Raw genomic sequence first — 20150 nt, forward strand, 5'->3', positions numbered from 1 at the left:
TGAGACATGCACACAGACAGTCCTCTGTATTCTTACAAAGAAACACATGGACAATGACAAGCACAAACAAATATAGTATACACACATACGCTGTGTTTTTGTACTGTAAACCAGAGTGACATTTCCTCCACAGTAACACTCACAACACTCACTCATGAATTTTGTGAAAAAAAAATAACTTTGATTTTTAATCAAAGATTGATAATAAGATTATGTGCACAAGCCAAATTTGGAAATGTGAACACTTTTGTCCTTGTTAAAATCTCCCCTTGTAGTAAAAACGTTTACTTGTAAGTTGAGAATTAAACTAGGGACATGTTAGCAAAAGATCCATTTCTACACCTGTCCACCCTCCCATGCCCTTCACATGACCACCTTTTTAAACTTTGAATTAATTCTTTACCCCATCTTCTTTCACTGTTTATGCACGGACCTCCTTATTTTTGTCTATCTTTTCGGGAAAATTTCATCCTTTTGTCGTCACTACCCACCAGCTCCCCAACATTGTTTTATTCATCATTTTTTTGAAATGTAGAACTGTTCATGTTTCGACCTTCTTATGCAAGCATTGCTTGAAGCTTAAATCCAACATTTACACTTCCAATAAGCAGTTTCTTTGATTCTCTAACCCACAGCGAGCTGCAACACAGTCCACCAACATGCACATGTAATAAATAGTAAGGAGGAAAAAAGGCTGGGGGTTACAGGACCCAGATCATATTCCTGTGACCTGAGGTGATCATGGACGAGCTAAAATATATATTCAGTATGAATAAAACATGTCACACAGCTGAGATTTAACCGCAAAATTGCTGACGTCAAGACTGTCAACTGGAAATCATAAATTTCTTCATAACGTTACATGATCGTATTCATTCACTCCACTCTGCCCCACAATCCTTATCTCATTCGACCGTCTTATGCATTTTTACAAAATGTCTTTATTAACAGGAGTTATTATCAGATACAATACATTTTAACTTAACAACAAATACCACTTAAATAAAAATCGTGCATAATATTAATCATGGTGTGGTCATAAGTTTTCATTTTCTGGGGCAATTGAATGCCTTAAACATGCCTCATTAGGTGTGCCAGAGAGGTCACCAGACAAAATAAACTTATAACATGGTGAAGCGCATACAAACCGATTTTTGTATGAATCCGTGTAAACAAAATATTAGAGAAATCACATTACTTCAAACCATGTAAACCTGTAGTCTGAATATTGTCTCAAGATGATAAGTAAAGGAACTGATGTTCTCAAGATGAAATGGGTGTATGAGGAGCTGAGTCTGATATCTCTTTTATCTATTATCTCCTGCTAACATTATGTTACAGATTTAACCATTTCCCAAGTGCTTGCTTTCCAGTCGCCATCTTTGTTTGGGGACCGGTTAACCATTTACTCAGAAGAAAAAAATGATTTTGATTATGAACCTCTGTGAGATTTGATAAATTATCTCCTAAGTTCTACTGATGTTTATTTTTCTGACAAAACAGTGGGCTATTGCAGTAACAAATATGAAATCACAGCCACAGCCTTACTAATGCAGAGAGATGAGAGGAGAGCTGAGTCTGTGTTTGTCCTGGAAGTGTTTCTCCTGTGTCTGCCCGGCTGTGAGGAGGATGGGGCAGTGGATTTAGTTACCGTCCTGTCAGCTGGAGGTCATAGGTTCAGTGTTTTCTGCACAGCCGTGTGTTAAAATGGCCTTGAGCAGCACTATCAAATTCACACCTACTTCATCCATTGTAAGGCTGACAGCAAAGCATGTTGTGTTCAGGCCGGTTTATTTCTAATTTATCTATTTTGACAGTTGTGGGAAAGGGTTGAAAGCTGTCAAAAACTTGACTGGTAGTGTGACGGCTCTACAGACTGTTGACAGACTGTTCAAGACGGGCACATTTTATATTTACAGTTCAAACTCACATTTGACATAATTCAGGATAGGATTGGGAACATAAAAGTGGAAGTACAGTAATGTTTGTTTGATACCTAGACCTTGGAGAAGAAGCATTGGTAAGCTTATTTACTTACTTACTTACTAATAATGTCGTATGCTTAAAAGTTAAACCATCAACCACAGAATTAGCCATTCTCCTGTGGACTGACCCGTGTTACAGCTGTGACCAACGATTTTCACAGCTCATTACTGATGGTTGTTAATTCCTCATGGCAAAACAAGGATATGTACAGCTGACAACTCAATGAACCCTAACCTTTACTTCTGCTTTTCTGCTCCTGAGCAAGGCACCTCAGTAGCACTGCCTTCATCCTGCCGGCCTTGCCATCTATGGCTCTGCTCCCTCACTTTATTAACTGTCACGGATAAAATGTCCATGTGAATGTATGCTAATGTAATATTCGTGGTACATTACTCCCTCAAAGAAAGAAGCTGGACCATTTCATTTCCTTTTATGAGACTGCCGTGCTGACCAGCAGAATAGAGGTACAGTAATTACAGTTTCCCCCGGCCTCCCGCTGCCCTATACTGGGTGTGCGTTCGATGCTGCTCTGCTGCCAAGTGTGAAAGAGAAGCTGGCATATCGCAGGACAACAGAGGAGGAGCTGAGCAGCTATAATGAAACCTCTGCAAACCACGTAAAGCAGGCAGATGCAGAGCTGTATGCATGTTTCACGTCGAGTCCCTTTTCCTGCTCAAGTTCTTCACTGTGAATCTGTCTGAACTAGACATAAATTAACTAGAACATCCATTCAAGCCTTCCAGTTTGAAGTGCAAGCAAGTCAGTGGCTCTGTGTTTAGAGCTGTCTCCTCAAAAACTGAGGCTGTCTACTGGTTTGAGACTGTTTTTGAAGTAATCCCGGTTTGTTCGTTTAACCTGCGACTAGTGAACTGAAAAGTGATCCAATAACACTATCGGTATTCACTTTCATGTCTCTGTGTGGGTTTAACCTTGGACCTCATTATATTATGTTATTCTTAATGTTGATTATTATGTTATTCTTGATGTTGATTGTCAACAGTGGAAATTTAGTTTAGCTGAAAACGATAAGCATATTACGAATGCGCTGTATACATGTCCAAACAATGCCTCTAAAACCCGAATAATACCGGAATATCCCATGTCTTAACCGGAAAATGATATATTTGGAAAAAGGCCTTATTCGGAATATCCAACCGGAATATGCTGTAACATGACCTGTATCAAATTCATAATATTGTCATATTCAGAATAATAGGTGAATATTGGTGTGCATGTAAACGTACTGATTGATGTTAAGTGAACTGTGTTTGAACAAAATTTCCTTTTTGCAGTAATTTATGAGCCCTTTGATGCAGACTTTGTCAGTTTTTGTTGTTAATGGACTCACCAGAGAGCGCCCACAGACACCAGTAGCTTTCTCACTGATGTGATTAGAGCTGATAGATTTTGAGAAAATGTTAAATAATTGTGAACTTTGTGTGTTGTGGTGTGTGACCCCACTTTCTTACTAACAGCCGTTCATTCAGCTGGTACTAGCTATTAAAAACAGTTTTGTTTTCTCTAACAAGTAAGAATAAAACATGTATTTACTTTATTAAAACACAGTTGAACTTGGAAAAACTGCTTTTAAATTTAGTACACCTGACTCCTGGAAAGAAAATACAGCACCTCCTTAAAATCAATTAACTTATAGCCTTCAAATGTTTAGAAATGTAATCTTAACTCTCCCACCCTCACTTGTTCTCTGTTTCTCTTTGTTGTTGTTTTGTTTGTCTTTGTAATTGATTCCATGTCATTGTAAATGAGGGTCGCCCCTCAATGATTTCTAATTGTCAAAAAACGGTTTGATTCTAACTGTAATTGGAATCAAACCGTTAATGCAAGGTTAAAACAATATAGATATATATGAGAATAGAGAGTATAAAGTCAAAATAAATTTGTCTGCCTTAATTTACTTTAAGGAATCGAGAATATCTAGAAATTATGCACAAAGCGTCTTTGAACCTTTGTATAGTAATAGTAGTTATGATCATAGGAGTATCAGTATCAGTCACAATAGTAGTAGTATAAGCAGCAGCAGTAGTTGTAATGGCAGTAAAAGTGCAGTAGAACCACACAGGCTAGAAGTCCCCTATAGCCATCACACTGACCTGGATTTCTGGAGATAGGCTTTATTGAAAGGGAGGAAGTTAAATTTGGCGTGTGTATAAAATTAGAGATGGACCATCTGTGAGTAATGGATCTTTCGCTTGCCATGTGAGTGAAGGTATCCTCCACATCTTGATTCAGAGTGAGTGTGTAGAAAGGCTGAATCAGGAGCTGGCAGGCTGGAGTACAGTAGCCTGGAGAGAGCTGCATAACGGCATAAATCTGCCAGCAGCATATACGGCATCAGAACATGGTCCAGATTGGACGGAGAAAAAGACTGAAACTGTGCTCCAACTCTCTGTCTTCCTATTTCTCTCCATCTTCACAGGGACGAAGGCGCTTTAGCGCCGGTATTGATCATGTGCTTTTATAGGGCCAAGAGGATCATTCTGGGGAGTGGTTCTTCACATTCATTGCATTCTTCGCCCCAAATGACCTCGAGCAAAATCAAGTAATTGAACTAAAATGTTCAGTGTCATCAATCTCTGCCTACTGGGCTGTAACTGCTGCGACAGCTTAAGAGGGAAGATGGTATAACGGTTGGTTGAGCTCCTGTAGGTCCCTCAGTACATGAAGAATGCTTTCAAGGTCACATGTAAGTGTTTGCATCCAGGAAGTTAATCGACTTATCATTTGGAGCATTATTACATAAATAAAAGTAAATTTTTAAGAGTTTGTTATCCTGTCTAAACAGCGCAGGGGCTTGTGCAGGAGCACTGATCACTTATGTTGCTGGACATTCAGAGGATAAAAACTACAACTTTGACAACTGCTGTCACATGCCACAAAGAAGAAAGGTTTCCTTTTTTTGCAATCCAGAGTAGCTGCCAGTCCAAGCCTTTTTGTGTTCTTTGTGTAATTAAGTGCCTGTATTTGTGCAGGCACTTGTGAGTTCATGGAATTCTATAATTTTTCTGCATTCAGTGGCTCCTCTCCTTTTTTCTTTGTTATTGATCTGTTTCCACTGTTTTTTTTGTGAACAGCTGATATAGATAATTCATTCTCCTTTCACTCATTCATTCCAATTTTGCATTATAGGCATGGGTGGAAGAGGTGGAACAGGTTTATAGGGAGAGCTTCTTAACCAAAAGCTACACCATATACAGTATTTAATTTAATTGCAAATAATGGACAGAATGCAAAGTATGCATACATATGTACTTTTATGACTTACTAGTATAGTCACCAGTGTTTTACCAGCAAGAACACATAACTTGAATGTTTGTCCCCTGCTATACAGCTCAATCCTTCCGGCCTCACAATTTGATAGATTTAATAGGTTTAACAAGGACAAAACTACATACACACAATATGACTGGATGCTGATGCTTCCAGTTCTATCACTTCAGCACCAAGGACAGCACACATTTCTTTACAGTACAGATCACCTGAGGTCTCATTATAAAACTGTGTGTAGGATCCTTACTAAAAATGTACTTACGCCCAAAGCCAAAAATGGTGTAAGAATTCAGATTTATAAAACCGTGCGTACGCACATCTGTAAGCAATGTGCCCTTTATAAATCACAGTTTACCCACAGTGTATGTACGTGAATCAGCCTCTTATCCCGCCCTGTACACGCTCATTTATATGTTATGCTATTATGCTATTTATATGTTTACAACAATTTGTGAATTTTAACACCTTGCCAAAATCACAGCATCAACTAGTGGTATCCCCCACCCCGAGATACAATTTAAAGACAAAAGTGTAATAGGCAAACACTTTTCTTCATTCAGGTTTTGTCACGAACAGAATTAAAGTTTGGACCGATAACGAGGACATTAAGTGTACGGCTGTATTTCCAGACTTTGACATTTGATGATATATGCACCATATTAAAGACAGATATTTAGTTATTTACACTGTGTTCTGTCGTTATCTAATGCTAGGGTATTTGATGCTATCCTGTATTCCATGTACTCGGGCCATCTCCTCCTCCTGTGCTCCTAGTGGACAATATGACGGTGAGACAGCGCCGATTAAACATTAAGAACGAATTTGTATTAAGATTTGAGTCGGGCTTTTCAAGGTGTTTATGGAACAATTCTAACTCAGTACAAGCGCAAATAATACTGTTGGATTTAATCTTCATGATAACTTGGATGATATGGGGTGAAAAAATGTGCGTGAGGCATCAATAATTGAAAATCTTACGAGTAATCGTTATTCCCAGATTTATTTTCTGCAGTCTGACTTCAGTTCACCACCTCACCATCTGCGTCGCCAATTCCCATTGTCTCCAAAATGTGCGTACGCATGGGTCACAGTTTGCATGGAAGACAGCACATTCTCCCGTCAAGTTTGTTTTTTATAAATCACAACCTTTGCATGGGAAGTGGCGTACGCATATTTTCAGCCCCGTTTTGTGCGTACGCCACGTTTATAAATGAGACCCCTGATGTTTTTCAGCTGGTCATATGTTTCCAGGAAATTAAATGAGTGCTTTTAGGATTTACAGTTAGAGCTGCACTACAACCACCAAACATGAGTGAGCACAAGCAATATTAACTAAAATCAAATGCTCCAAACAGTTATCCTGTGAGCTTTAACATATTAGGGTCTTTTTGTTTTGACATTTTCCTACCATTCTACTTTTACGGTGAATAATCTTCATTAAAAAGAAATGCCATAATTTCTAAACCGACCCCCTAAATTGTTACTTCACACCCAAGCATGCAAACAAACAAACATGCACACACACATTAACACACACACAGACGCCCACGCTGGGCCACATCAGAGACGATAGAGAGAGGAAACGGATAGAGGAAAGCCTTTGGAACGCCAGATAACAGGATTAGACAAATTACATTTCAGCTGTGACCATGAATCCCGTTTGGATGCGAGACTTGTTTTCTCTCTGCTTACAATTGCAGCTATAGAGCTGTGGAGTTCAGATGACAAAATGGTGGTTTTCCAAAATAATGTGTTCTGGAATTTTTCATGAATTACTGCCGATGTAGATTGGCTTTGGGTCTGAGCTGCTGCTGCTGAGACCAACACCTGAAGTTATTAGGAATAGAAAAGAGTTTAACAGGAAGTTTTAGTAGGTTTAAAAAAGAAAAAAAAGATTCTCAAGCATAGTCCTTGTTTCAGGGCTTGGATTGATGTTAATAGAGGGAAGATTGTCAGTCCTCCACTTACCTCGTCCTCATTTTCAGGGACTCAGGTGAAATTAACCTTGCAAAGGCAGCCCTCAATTTTCACTTCTGTCATTGTGGTCTGACATGGCTGTGGATGAAAGTGCGTTTCGAGTCCAGCCGAGGTCGGACGGTGAACACTTCCTACAACTAATATGACACGTATTGAGTGCTAGGCTGTCTTTGTTTCCTGTTTTAGTATAATAGTGCAAAACAATGGTGGTTGTCAGTCTTTTCTTTGAACTATCAACAAAATGATTTTCTAAATAACACTGAGGTGAGAAACGGGTCATAGTTGCTGAATCACTTCAATTTTATATTAGTAAGCTCATAAGTAAAGTCGATAGCATACCCTTCTCATCTCCTCGGGCGCGTGTAACGCTGTCTGACAGCTCCATCATTAGCTTAGCCTAGCACAGATCCTGCAGGTGACTGGTTCCAGTAATCCTACTGCTCCTAATTGTGACAAAGTGACAAAATTAGGCAACATGTTCATATTTACATAGCGTTGTGTTATATCTCATGAGAGATATACAGCCAGCTCTTAACCGTAAACAAAACCGGGAACTATATTCTCAGACAGGCTTGCTGCGCAGCATATCACTCACGTCAAGTACTATATTCTTCCGCCTGAGAATATAGTTCCCGGTTTGTTTACGGTTAGAAGATGGCTGTGTCTCATGTTACGTTGTTTTTGTACACGCTGTGACTTTACAAATCACAACATGTAAATAGGAACATGTTGGCGTTATTTTGTCACTTATTTGGAGCAGTAGGATTACTGGAACCATTCACCTGCCTGTTCTGTGATGAGCTGATGCCGCTGGAGCCGTCAGACAGCCTTACAGCATGCACAGAGATGAGAAGGGTATGTATCGACTTGTCTTACTCTGGGGGTTACGGTGAATAAGCTAAATTCCCAATAAGTCGGCGTGTTCCTTTAACTAGTTGTTTGTTTTACCAATAAGTAGTGAGTCAGTATCATCGATTAGCATTCACTGATCTAGTACGTAGTTTGCACAATTTATTCTCGCTGGCGTTTGTCAGACTTAAACCATGTATTGCAAACAAGGGATGGGTATTGCATTTATGAACTACAACCAAATATTATTTGTCCAATAAGCATATGCTTTTTGATTCAGCTGATTGATTTCTGAAGCAGAGTTTGCCAATTGGTCAACAAAAGTGGAACAAAAATAAATTTTCAGAATCAGATCACTAAAATCTAAACAATATACAACCTGAGCAAAAGCATTGCCTTTATGATGGAGTGTGACTTTGCAAGGTTTTGTCACAAGCTCACTTCTGTAACCTTTAGGACTCTTACTGCTCCTGAGAATGGTATACCAGGAAGTATAGTGTAAAATTCAGCTGCATGTTTTCAGAACTACATTAGCATAAGTAAGAAATTACATACATTCATTTCTAAAAATGTGACATTTTTTCACTCATTTCTTGACAGTTACAGGATAGAGACACTGCTCTTCTGTGTAAACCTTATAACTAAAAAAAATAAAGTAAAAACCAGTCTTCCTTTTAACTGGACTACAGTGCAATTTTTAAGATCCCGTTTTAATAATCTGTTTGAAATTACAACATTTTAGTCTAACAAAAAGACTCTAGGCGCTGCAAACATTCAACGGATGAGTGAGCAGGTTGGTGCCTTGCTCAACCATGCAACACTGTGGGGATCAAACCTGTGGCATTTATGTTTCAAGTGCAGAATGTGTTTGTAGTGTGTTTGGGGGAAGAGAGACCAACACTGGCCCACTGCTGGTCTGAGCAATATAAGATCCAAAGAATCAATCTTGTAAAAATCCTCCAGGGCAGTCAAGGTCCTTCAGCTGCTCCTGAAGACTGATGGCCGAGACTCCAGAGGGAACACTCCATCAGAGAGAGAGGGGGGGGGTAGAGGGAGGTAGCTCATGAGATATTCTCATTACTCTGATTTGGCAAAAACAGCATTATGGGAAACTTGCAGTTTCACAGCATGAAGAGTTTTAATCCTACAAACAAAATAGCTTACAGGACAAAGGAAAGCAACAACGGAAATTAAACAATGGAATGTCAAAAATGATAAAACCCACAAAATATGAAAGAGCAAAGATTGCAGGCGTAAAAGCTTTTAAACATCAAAGTCTAGGCTTTTGTAGTGCAGTGCAGTTGACATAATCTTGTGTAGCATACTATATCATATCAAAGAGAGGGTCATTTTGAATTGTCATGTGTCAAGGCAATATCTTTCTCAGTTGACACTGAAGCTGCAGTAGCGGTTGCTGAGAGCTTCAATTGTTTTTCTTTCTGTAATCAAATTTATGTCACAACACACGTTAAACACGTCAAACTATTTGTTGGTAGGTCTTGATGGCTGCACTGGCTACCAACAGGCCACAGCATAAACGGAATGCCTTGATAACCACAAAAAACGATCCCTTAACCCCTGCGAGCTCGGGCCTGCATTCTGCAGTCGCTCCACTCTTCCCCCGTAGCATCTCTGGCACTCTCCGTATGGTATGGTATAAGATTCTCCGATCCTCATCTTGTGTTGCCAAACATGCAGGTTAACAAATAGATGCAGACAAACCAAACCAAAGGAATTCAGTACTCTTACTCTGACATTTTTGTGCCATTTTTCTGTTGATATCTTTTTTAAGATACTTTTTTGGGCATTTCCACCTTTAATTGATAAGACAGACACATATGGAAAAAAAGGCAGAAAATCATGGTCACGCGGGGCGGAAACGACGGGTCTTAACTCCTGCGAAAAGGTCTGCGGGCGGATAAACCTCTACATATGTGTGCCCACTTTACCAACTGAGGTAACCCAGCCACCTGTTGATATCTTTTAAGGATGTAGCTAGGGAGCTAGATAGCTATGTAGGAAGTAGGCATCTCCATTCTTATTCCCATCTGCAAAGCTCTGATTGGTCTGATTGTGCCTTCACTTGAAAAAAGATATCACCAATTACAAACATCAGCATTACTTGCAGCCTCAGGATACACATAAGTCAATCAAGATGACTGACAGGTGTCAGTGTGGTAACTCGAACATGATGGTATAGAAATAGTTATTTTCTGCCTCAAGCTAAAATGTTTCAGATTCAAGCTTTAAAGAAAAGGAACAGCTTGTCTAAAAGTAAAATGAGCACCAGAATGCAGTGCATTTCCAACTCCTATCAAAGTGAGTGACACACTGAATGGATTCTGTCTGATTTCATTATCAATGGGGTGCTATTCACCTGAGACACATCTAATTTGCATATTATTATGCTTGCCACTTTAATGGATAGATATAGAGACTTGTTGCTTGTGTGGTGTATTTCTGACAGTTATGAAGTGTTTTTCACAGGAGCTCAAAAATGACTATAAACAGGCTAAAAGCTTCCCTTAAATCTGTGAATCCTTAAAGACTTGAGCTGCTATCTGTATTAATGTGTACATACAGTATATGTACAGTACTATAAGCTGCTGCAAACAACATGCAAACAACATGAATGATTTCGCTGCCTCAAATGTACTGTAATGCATCAGACGTTATATGTACAATTTTTATTTGTTGATTAGACATTTGTAGTAAATGTTGGGGTACAGTGGTGTTATTTAGTAGGTAAAACACTGCAGCTATTAAAATGCTATGAAGACTTGTGTCTGTTCTAATGGATCTTTAATTAGGATGTCCTGATTTACAGTTTTTTACAATCACTTTGCTACTAATTTCAGAATCTTGATGTCATTTTTCAAAACTCCAGACACAAAACTCACAGCGGTCATCACTTGTAACACAAGGCTGTCCAATGTTCAAAACATTTCATTGTACATTCATATCTTTAAATAAATCTTGCACTTGCACAATCATTGGTTCAAAATACTAATTGATTGTGAAATACCATTGAAACGTTACATTAGATCACCCACACACAAGCTACCGATAGTTTCACTGTGTCATTGTTCGTACAATCATTAAATATTGTAGTACAAAATAGGTGATACATGTTTCATTATGGTATTACATATACATACATCCCTCTATATATATAGTACTTTATATATAAAGTATGTATAAATTATATATCTCAGTCATCAGTAATGAGTTGGCAGAATTAGTCAAGCAATTCCAAGGGCCTGAATCCATACAGTGCAGTACTGTCAATACTGTAAATAGTCTGAAAAGGTTGTACATAGGACCATAGAAACAGTGTCTGATAATCAGTAGTACATTACAGTAAAGGTGGTACATGGGACCATAGAAACAGTGTCTGATAAACAGTGGTACATTACAGGAAAGAATGATGATGAAATATTACATCCATAGATAATGTAGTCTAATTGGTTCATGCTTCACGCTAACTGGTGACAATCTCGTTATCTTGAAACTTTAATTATTTAAAAAATTTTTTAAAATATATGATCTAAACATGAATTTTTTTTTTTTTTTTTTATAAAAATATATTAGATAATGCAACAGTTACTTTTCATTTTGAGCAGTTGTATTAATTGATAGTTAGATCATTGTAATGAAATGATTAGACAATCATCTGAAATGTAATGTGTGAATTGCCTTTTGAAATAGTAGTACTTTGATGTTAAGTTGTGTCATATTGAACAGGTGATCTTTGTTAAATGAACAAATGATCTTTGGTTTATGTGTATTGTAAAAAATGTGAATAATTACGTCAAGGTTCTGAAATTAGTGCCAAAGTGATTGTAAAAAACTGTATTTGGTAATGTATGAGTACATGTCTGTCTGAGTGAATTCTGTATGTGTGCAGTATGTGTGTGAGGGAGTCTTATCAGTATACAAGGCTCTTCAGGCAGTATGGGGATTGAAGGCCACTCTAATCTAGACCCAATGGTCACTGATCCAGCTCTCTTTGTCTGTGGTCAGTGTGTGTGTGTGTGTGTGTGTGTGTGTGTGTGTGTGTGTGTGTGTGTGTGTGTGTGTGTGTGTGTGTGAGGTATTGTGTGTGTGTGTGTGTGTGTGTGTGTGTGTGTGTGTGTGTGTGTGTGTGTGTGTGTGTGTTTGTGTGCTCATGCAGATATCTCATTTCTCTCTGTAGTTTGTCAAACGAAGTGAACTCAAATTAATCTAACCAGCAAGTTTGTCTGAAAGTGCTTGCAGAGCAACATGTAAACAGGAAGAAAAACAAATCAGTTATTTTGTGTCTGAGTAAAAGATGACGTGGTGACAGCAGTGACTCCATTTTCATTTCCTCCGTGCAGTACAAGTCCCCGCTCTGGCATTAATTATGAAAAATAGTTTGGTGTACAGAGTCTGAGATTGCACGCACTTGAGAAAGTTATGACGAATGATGTTAAGAGGAATCTGTCAGCTGCCATCCCATTTGGTCTCTACAAATAATTGAATACTAGTGTACTTTCTGACAGACACATTGTTTGTGAGCTCGGCGCCCGTGTAACGGTTCAGACTCTGAGAGCAGCACCGCCTCCTTTTCTGCTCCTCAGTGGAGAGTGTGACAGCACTTCCAGCTCAGTGTGTGTTTAATTAAGAAACCCATTCAGCTTCTTTTAACACTGGTCCATATCATCAGTTTGAGATGTTCAACACATCTCAGGAGCTATTATGTGATGCAGTTCAGTCTTCTTTTTGCTGACCTCAACCTGCCTCATCTGCTTCTACTGCAGTTACTCACTGTGTCCGAATGTCATGGAAAGTACAATGTAATGCAGTCATTCTTATATGCTTTTAAATATAAACATGTGCTAACATTGATCTATTCTTGGGTGTCATGACAGTGGACACAGCAATGAACAGGTGAAAAACATGGGAACATTTTGAATAGTGGTGCATATCCCACAAAACATTATGTTTGTTTTAAGTTTTCATATTTGAAATTCCAGAGTTGTTGCTCAATATTTACATATTCCTTTAGGTAGCTTTCTAAATATGTAAAATTAAAATGGTTGGAAATGTGTTGTCAGAACATGCAAGTAAAAAAATCAGCACACAAAGAGAATAGATGGCTTTTATTCAGCAACCCAACTATACTGTACTGTCTGTCAAACTAAAGCCGGAGATACACATCCTCAGAAATTAACGCTATGTGTCCGCAAGATGCCAAATTGGAATTGCAGGTCATGCGACACCTGTTGTCCCAAATTTTTTGTGATGAAACAATGAAAAACATTTTATACTATCACGAACATTCTGAAATGACTGTATTTGTGGATATATTTTCTTATATTCTGTATATTCGTAAAAGTCCAAGTCCTATTTGTAATTGCCACAGGGCAGATGTGAACAGGTTTTCTCAGTAGGCATCTATATGTAAATCCAACTCAGCCCAATTTAGAGTCAAGTGTTCTTAATGAGTATTTCCACCATTTTGTCTTTATGCTGTTGTGCTGTTGTGTTAGAAGTAATCACAGTTACAGTTCTTGGTCAGTGCCACTCTGTGAAGATTTAGTTGCTTTGCTCTTCTCTGAGCTTCCTACTGTGGTGATCTAGAGAGAAGACCCGCAGATAGTAAGTAGGCCAGATCTTTTTAAACTGGGAGATTAAATCTGGACTTTATTGACACTTTGCACAATTGTTTACACTTTGCACAATAATGTGCAACAATATCCTTCATCTATCAAATCATATGTACAGGACAAACTGCTGACATGAAACTAAAACAAACACACACTCAATTCCGACAGCAGGAATCATAAGTGACAAGCTGAGAAATTAGATGATAGTGTGTGTGTGTGTGTGTGTGTGTGTGTGTGTGTGTGTGTGTGTGTGTGTGTGTGTCAACCTCCATAAACATCTGTACTGCACCATAGTGTGCTACTTCCTTAATTCCTTTCTTTTATAGTTTCTCACTTCCTCTTTCCTCCTTCCTTCAATACATTCTTACCTTCTATATCCTTTTTTACAATGTTTTTCATCTTGCCTTCCTTTCTCTAACTACACAAAAAAGCTCTCCAACCCAATCATGGGTTTGACATGTTTTTATCAGCAGTAATAGATTTCCCTTCACCTAGACAAGCCTCAGCCTGCAGATAAAAACCCCTAAACAACTGAGCCCCTTGCTGCTAAATCACTATTACTGCTGCTCTGCCATAATGCTGCATGCATGCGTTTGAGTGTAGATGAGGGAGAGAGATAAGACTTTGATGTTTTTATTCTAAATACTATGATCCGTGAGTTTCTGTTTCACTGATTATTTGTAGCAAAACAGAAAATCTGTTTTGAGAAGAATTGTACACTTAGCTCAACTAATGATAGCTACCTAGGCTGAGTACAGTAGATAGTGAAAAGTGAAACCTACATGAGCTCAAACTTTATCACGGAAATCCAAGAAAGAATACATCACATGCATTCATTGAGTATAAGGACAATGCTGTGCTTATTTACAGCAGGTGGACCTAATTAAAACACCTTTACAATCTAATGCAATCCAACAGCCCCCAATAAATGTGTGTGTGAACAATGTTGTGATTATATCAGAGAAAGGTTGATTTAACTCTAAAGGACTAAATGCTGAATTTCATTGCATTACACTATAGGAACAGGTGTCCCTAATAATTATTCCCCCCTCTGTATTTATGTTATGCAACATTAGATTGTGTGTAGGTGCATGTTTATGTCTTGTATACATTTATCGTGTTACAGACATTTCTTTCTAACCTTGCTTCCCTTTTTCTTTCTTTCCCCCCTTTCTGCCTCTTTTTTTTTCTTTCTTTCCTTTGTTTCCTTCTTCTTCATTTCTATTCATCATAGTCATTCCAAGGCATTAAATATTGGCAGTAGTGAGCAGTAGTGTGTGTGTGTGTGCGTGTGTGTGTGTGCACGTGTGTGCATGTGTGCGTGTGTGTGTGTGAGATATTTTGATGTTCTCTCTGTGCCACCTTGTGGAGAAGAATGTGTAAAGCTCCCATTTCTTCCAATTCCTCTCTCCCTAGAGATGTTCATACAGTGTGGCTCTCCAGCTCCTCTCACCTTTGACCTCTGATTTGACTTCTCTTCACCCTTACAACCTTCAAACACTCTTCTGATGTAAGTCTATCTATCTATCTATCTATCTATCTATCTATCTATCTATCTATCTATCTATCTATCTATCTATCTATCTATCTATCTATGTATGTATGTATGTATGTATGTATGTATGTATCTATCTATCTATCTATCTATCTATCTGTCTGTCTGTCTGTCTGTCTGTCTGTCTGTCTGTCTGTGACATTTAATATGATATTTAATATACTACCTCTGTTATTTCTCTGCTTTCAGGTGTTAAGCAACTTTGCTGAACGTGAGTATACCAACAATAATCACAACCAGGTTTATTCTGTAAGACCTAATGTATACCACATGGCAAATTTAGTTTTGTTAATTTAAAATGTGCATACTGTGTATTAGGGAAGAATGTGATTTATATATGAATTTAGATTGTTCAGTTATATTAGGTTAAATACTTGATAAAACATATTCAAAATAAAGTTACCTATATGTTTGATTCAGATCGCATAATGTGGTAATTTCATCTGCAAAAATATTGAGTTGCAGTTTGGCTACCAAGGTATACAGTAAAGGATGTAAATAAACAGTAAATGAAAATTAGAATTATAAAAAAAAATATGTTGTGTTATATGTGTTTTTATGATGGCTGTCCATTACTGTCATACTGCATGCTTGTATTTAAGTCATTTACACTATGCATGTTCTCTACCTAATTCTCTCTGCATAATTATAGAATGACCTTTTGAGTTTGCTCTATTAACATATTTACATAGAAGACAGATTCCAGCACTTTGCATCGGTGTTTACTGTGAGGCTGACCTTTGCGTGATTTGATTAAACTTCATATCTTTGCAGTGAGAGGCTCTTGTTAATTATGTCACTTCCTGTGCCTGTGTGTCAGAGTTTGATGGAGAGCTGGTCGGATGACAGCTGGAACTGTTGTCATAACCGGAGGAATACTGGCCACAGTGATACTTCTGTGTATCATAGCTGTGCTCTGTTACTGTAGACTCCAGGTAGGACTCATTAAGTGTGTGTGTTTCAAAGATGTTTAAGTCACACTTCAATATTACTATAAAGCTTCTGCCACACTGTATTTTCACATCAACTTGCAGGTAGTCTTGCATTGCCAGATCTATCTCCACTGCGCTGTGGAGTAAGGTCTGGCTACACCACAGATACATTCTGAGATAGGAGAAAAAACTGGGTTGTTTGCACTTTTTTTAAATTAGCTGGCTACGGTGCAGCCTCTAGCTCACCCAGTAAGAGCGTTCGCCCCATGTTGGCTGAGTCCTGCAGCGGCGCGGGTTTGAATCCGACCTGCTACCCTTTACTGCCTGTCATCCCCCATCTCTCTCTCTCCCCCTTTCATGCCTATCCACTGTCTCTATGTAATAAAGGGAAAAGCCCCAAAAAATAATCTTAAAAAAAAAAAATAATAATTAGTGGGATACATGGTTAAACTTCATTTGCTCTTACCAGTGTATAGCCTGTGTACTTCGTCCACAGCAATCCCCACCAATCGGTCCTTAAACGTCCCAGTTAGATAGTAAGTGCAATAAACAAAGACCCTGTCAATCCGAAAATCATTCACCAAATGAACCAAGCATGCCTACCTTCTTGCACGATCCAAATTTTTACTAAAAACTTGCCATTTTCAGAGTGTGGCGTTCTAGCTCGAAGTTTGTTGTTGTTTTCAGTATCGAAGGGATTTCGAGACGGCAACACACAGAGAGCAGAAGGTGGCAGGCGTTATCTTGGAAATGTACTTGTACTATACTGATCCAGACTTCCTTCAGGAAACTTTCGGCTAAAGAAGAAGGGCAATACATCAACATTGTTTTCAAATTGCAAATGGTCATGCTCTTACAATATTGGCAGCAAGAAATTATTTCAGTTATATGGACATTGTATTTTGAATAATCAGTAAGAATTTATAGTTCATAGTACTTTACAGTCTTTGGCTTAGTAAACAAAAAACTTACATTTAAATCTTAGCAGATTATTTATTTTAAGAAAATAAGATAGTACTAAATAATTAATAATGTTGTTCATTGGTAGGCTTAAATGCAGACAGTTAATGTTACAAAATCTGTGTTAAAAACTGTTGTTGTTTGACATGTAATGGACTTCTCTCTCCGTGCAGTACTACTGCTGTAAGAAGAATGGGTCTGACAGCGGCTCCATCTCTCAGCAACACTTTGCCTGCAACGCCTGCAGTGTCTCCGGCCTGGACGGGTCGATCGTCACCCCACTTTCCGTGTCGCCACCAGAGCCCCCCAGATCCTCCGATTCCACCAAACCCACAGGGGGGCAACGCAGTTACTGCCCCACCTGCTCACCTTATGACTCGCCCTTCTACATCCGTACCACTGACGAGATGCGCAACGGTGGCGAGCGCATCACCTACATGCCCACACACTATGAGAACCAGGCGCTGGCGATGCCGCTGCCCACCGTCCGAGGCTCCCTGCTGAGGGAGACCCAGCGAGGCCGGCCTCCTGATTTCTACACCAACACCCGAGCCATCAGCACCGAGGTGTGACCCCCCCTAAAACTCCCCCAACACCACCTAAACACACATAGACACCGCTCTCTTCACTTACACACACCAGCACCACCACTAACAAAACCACATACATAATTTTGACTGCAGCTGTCAGTGAGGATCAGCTGGATGAAGTCCACTGTTTGTGGAGGTTATCACATGTATTTAGGGTTTGGGGGGTTTAAAGTAAAGACTGTCTAAGACATCTGCTGAAGACTAAAGTGTGTGACAAGCAGGGATTATGTTCAACCCTAGTTCCTTACTTTAACCCTTAAAGTTTTCATGTTCACTAAGATAATAATTCTGTAATTGACGGTAGATGAAACTGTATGTTTTTGTCTTTATTCTCCCACATGAGGGGTATGGTTGTAATCTTGTAAACTCTCTGTTGACTGTGACTGTGTCTTTACTGACTGAGGGCTATCCTAGATCATTTACAGTATGATTTTCACCTGCTACACATCTTCCTAATGACTGCCAAAAAGACAAAAAAGGAGTGTGATAAAGTATGTAGTAAATATGAAGTATTTTTTGTCATGATGAGCAGAGTGGAGACTGAAATACATTTGAAAAAGTTACAATAAGTAAAACATCCCCTCTGCAGCATTGTGGATCTCTGGAAGCATGCTTGAGTTACAGAAAAGGAGGAAAAGTGTGTGACGACTGGAGCTTTCTCTATGCAAGCTGTCTGGCAAACTACTGCAGCTCTCAGTCATCTCTTCTCAACAGTTTTTGTCTTGTCATGTAACTTTATTGGAGAATTATTGTAAGCACGGTGCACACCCAGTAGGATATGAAGATGCTGCACATGTAGATAGGCCTACAAGCATTTAAAACTAGATCATGGATGCGGTAGTTCTGTTGGGTTGCCAGTTCCACACTGAACCCTCACTTTCTCCCCCAAGGTGTAAATGAGCAAGGACGCTCGAAGTAAACTTAGTCAATTTCTCTTGTGACAGTGATGCAAAATGTTTGATATGTAAATATTAACCAGAAAGCAATGAACGTGCTCTTGACGAAATTGAGATGCACCCTTGGATTTGAACATTATGTATTTTGAATAAGGGAGTGTGATTTACTAGTTTGTGCTATTTTGTTTTACACACTCCTCCTATACTCCTGTACTACTCTCATGTTGAATCTTTGAAATGCAAATAACCTTGTCATTTCTTTCATTTAATTTATTTTCATATTGTAAGATGTCAGAATACACATTTATGTGATTGAAAACTGTTTCACAATGCTCGTTTTCTACATAACACTTACCCAGCATTGCTTATACACAATAATATTTCCTGTGATATTTGTCTTTATAGTTCAGTCTATAGTAAGATTCAGTGAGGCTGAATAAGCAATGCAAGAAACCTTAAGGACTTGGGCATGGTGTGATAATGTTGGGTAATTTTGCAAGATTTTCAGACAGGCCTAGTTTTAACATTCAAGCATTAAACAACAGTGCATAGCAATTAGAATTCAATGAACAGCAGCTACTTTTATCTTTTCATTAAGGTTAAATAGATCCCAACTGCAGTGCCATTACAATATACATCTTGAAACTTCTCAAGACCATTTTGCACCAATTGTGCCCCTCCCCCCCTCCCCTCTGGATTAACTTAAAAGGGCATATAAATGTACAGAGGACTGGCATCAGTTAATCTGTAAAGGTTGACAGTTTTGATGTTTGGAAAACTGGTGAAATCTTGCCAGAAATATAATAATAATAATATAAATAAAACCAGTGTTCCTCCATGCTGTTGTCCACTATCACAGATAAGGATGCATAGTCATCATTCATTTATTTAGGCATTGTATTAACTATATATTTTACTACTTACTTAACCAGTTATCTTTGAAAACAGAAAAAAAAAGATTTTTAGAAATGTGGTTAAAACAGATATCGTACCTGACGAATACAGAAACAGTATAATATTTGACAGTGTTAACTTTTGACAATTAAAGATTTGTAACTGCTCAAAATGGCTCTTTGTGTGATGATTGACAGTCTCACACACACACACACACACACACACACACACACACACACACACACACACACACACACACACACACACACACACACATGCAGATAAACACTACAATGAAATGATATATGTGTTTCTCAGTATAATGGTTCTGCATTTTCAATTTGAAATATTTGTTCCACAGATATTTCCACATTGTATTTATTGAAGTTTCATCAGAATTTTTAAAATGAACGTAGAAACTATATCATAACTAATCATGAGCTCTGAAGGCAGCGTGAACTTGACCTCCAGCTAACGAATGTCATGAGGCAAAAAAAACATATCAGATGCTGACATTTTCAGAACAAAGCATTCATTTAGCTTATTTTGTTCCCTAAATAATGCCTTTTTGTGTAAAAATTAGCCTTGATAGC

At 38.5% G+C, this 20150-nt stretch overlaps 1 protein-coding gene across 1 annotated transcript in view; it reads left to right on the top strand.

Annotated features, from left to right (window-relative positions):
• fam163ab (family with sequence similarity 163 member Ab) overlaps positions 1-19723 on the top strand; it is a 25151-nt gene extending 5428 nt beyond the window's left edge. Inside the window, exons 2-5 of the mRNA XM_039812304.1 lie at positions 15149-15240; positions 15475-15496; positions 16106-16220; positions 17351-19723. Of these exons, the coding sequence (XP_039668238.1) occupies positions 16128-16220; positions 17351-17749 (492 nt within the window). The 5' untranslated portion in view covers positions 15149-15240; positions 15475-15496; positions 16106-16127 and the 3' untranslated portion in view covers positions 17750-19723. The remainder of the gene's footprint in view (positions 1-15148; positions 15241-15474; positions 15497-16105; positions 16221-17350) is intronic.
• Positions 19724-20150: the final 427 nt, after the last annotated feature.

Source organism: Perca fluviatilis, chromosome 9, assembly GCF_010015445.1.
Source record: "Perca fluviatilis chromosome 9, GENO_Pfluv_1.0, whole genome shotgun sequence".
In the NCBI taxonomy this organism is placed as follows: domain Eukaryota; kingdom Metazoa; phylum Chordata; class Actinopteri; order Perciformes; family Percidae; genus Perca; species Perca fluviatilis.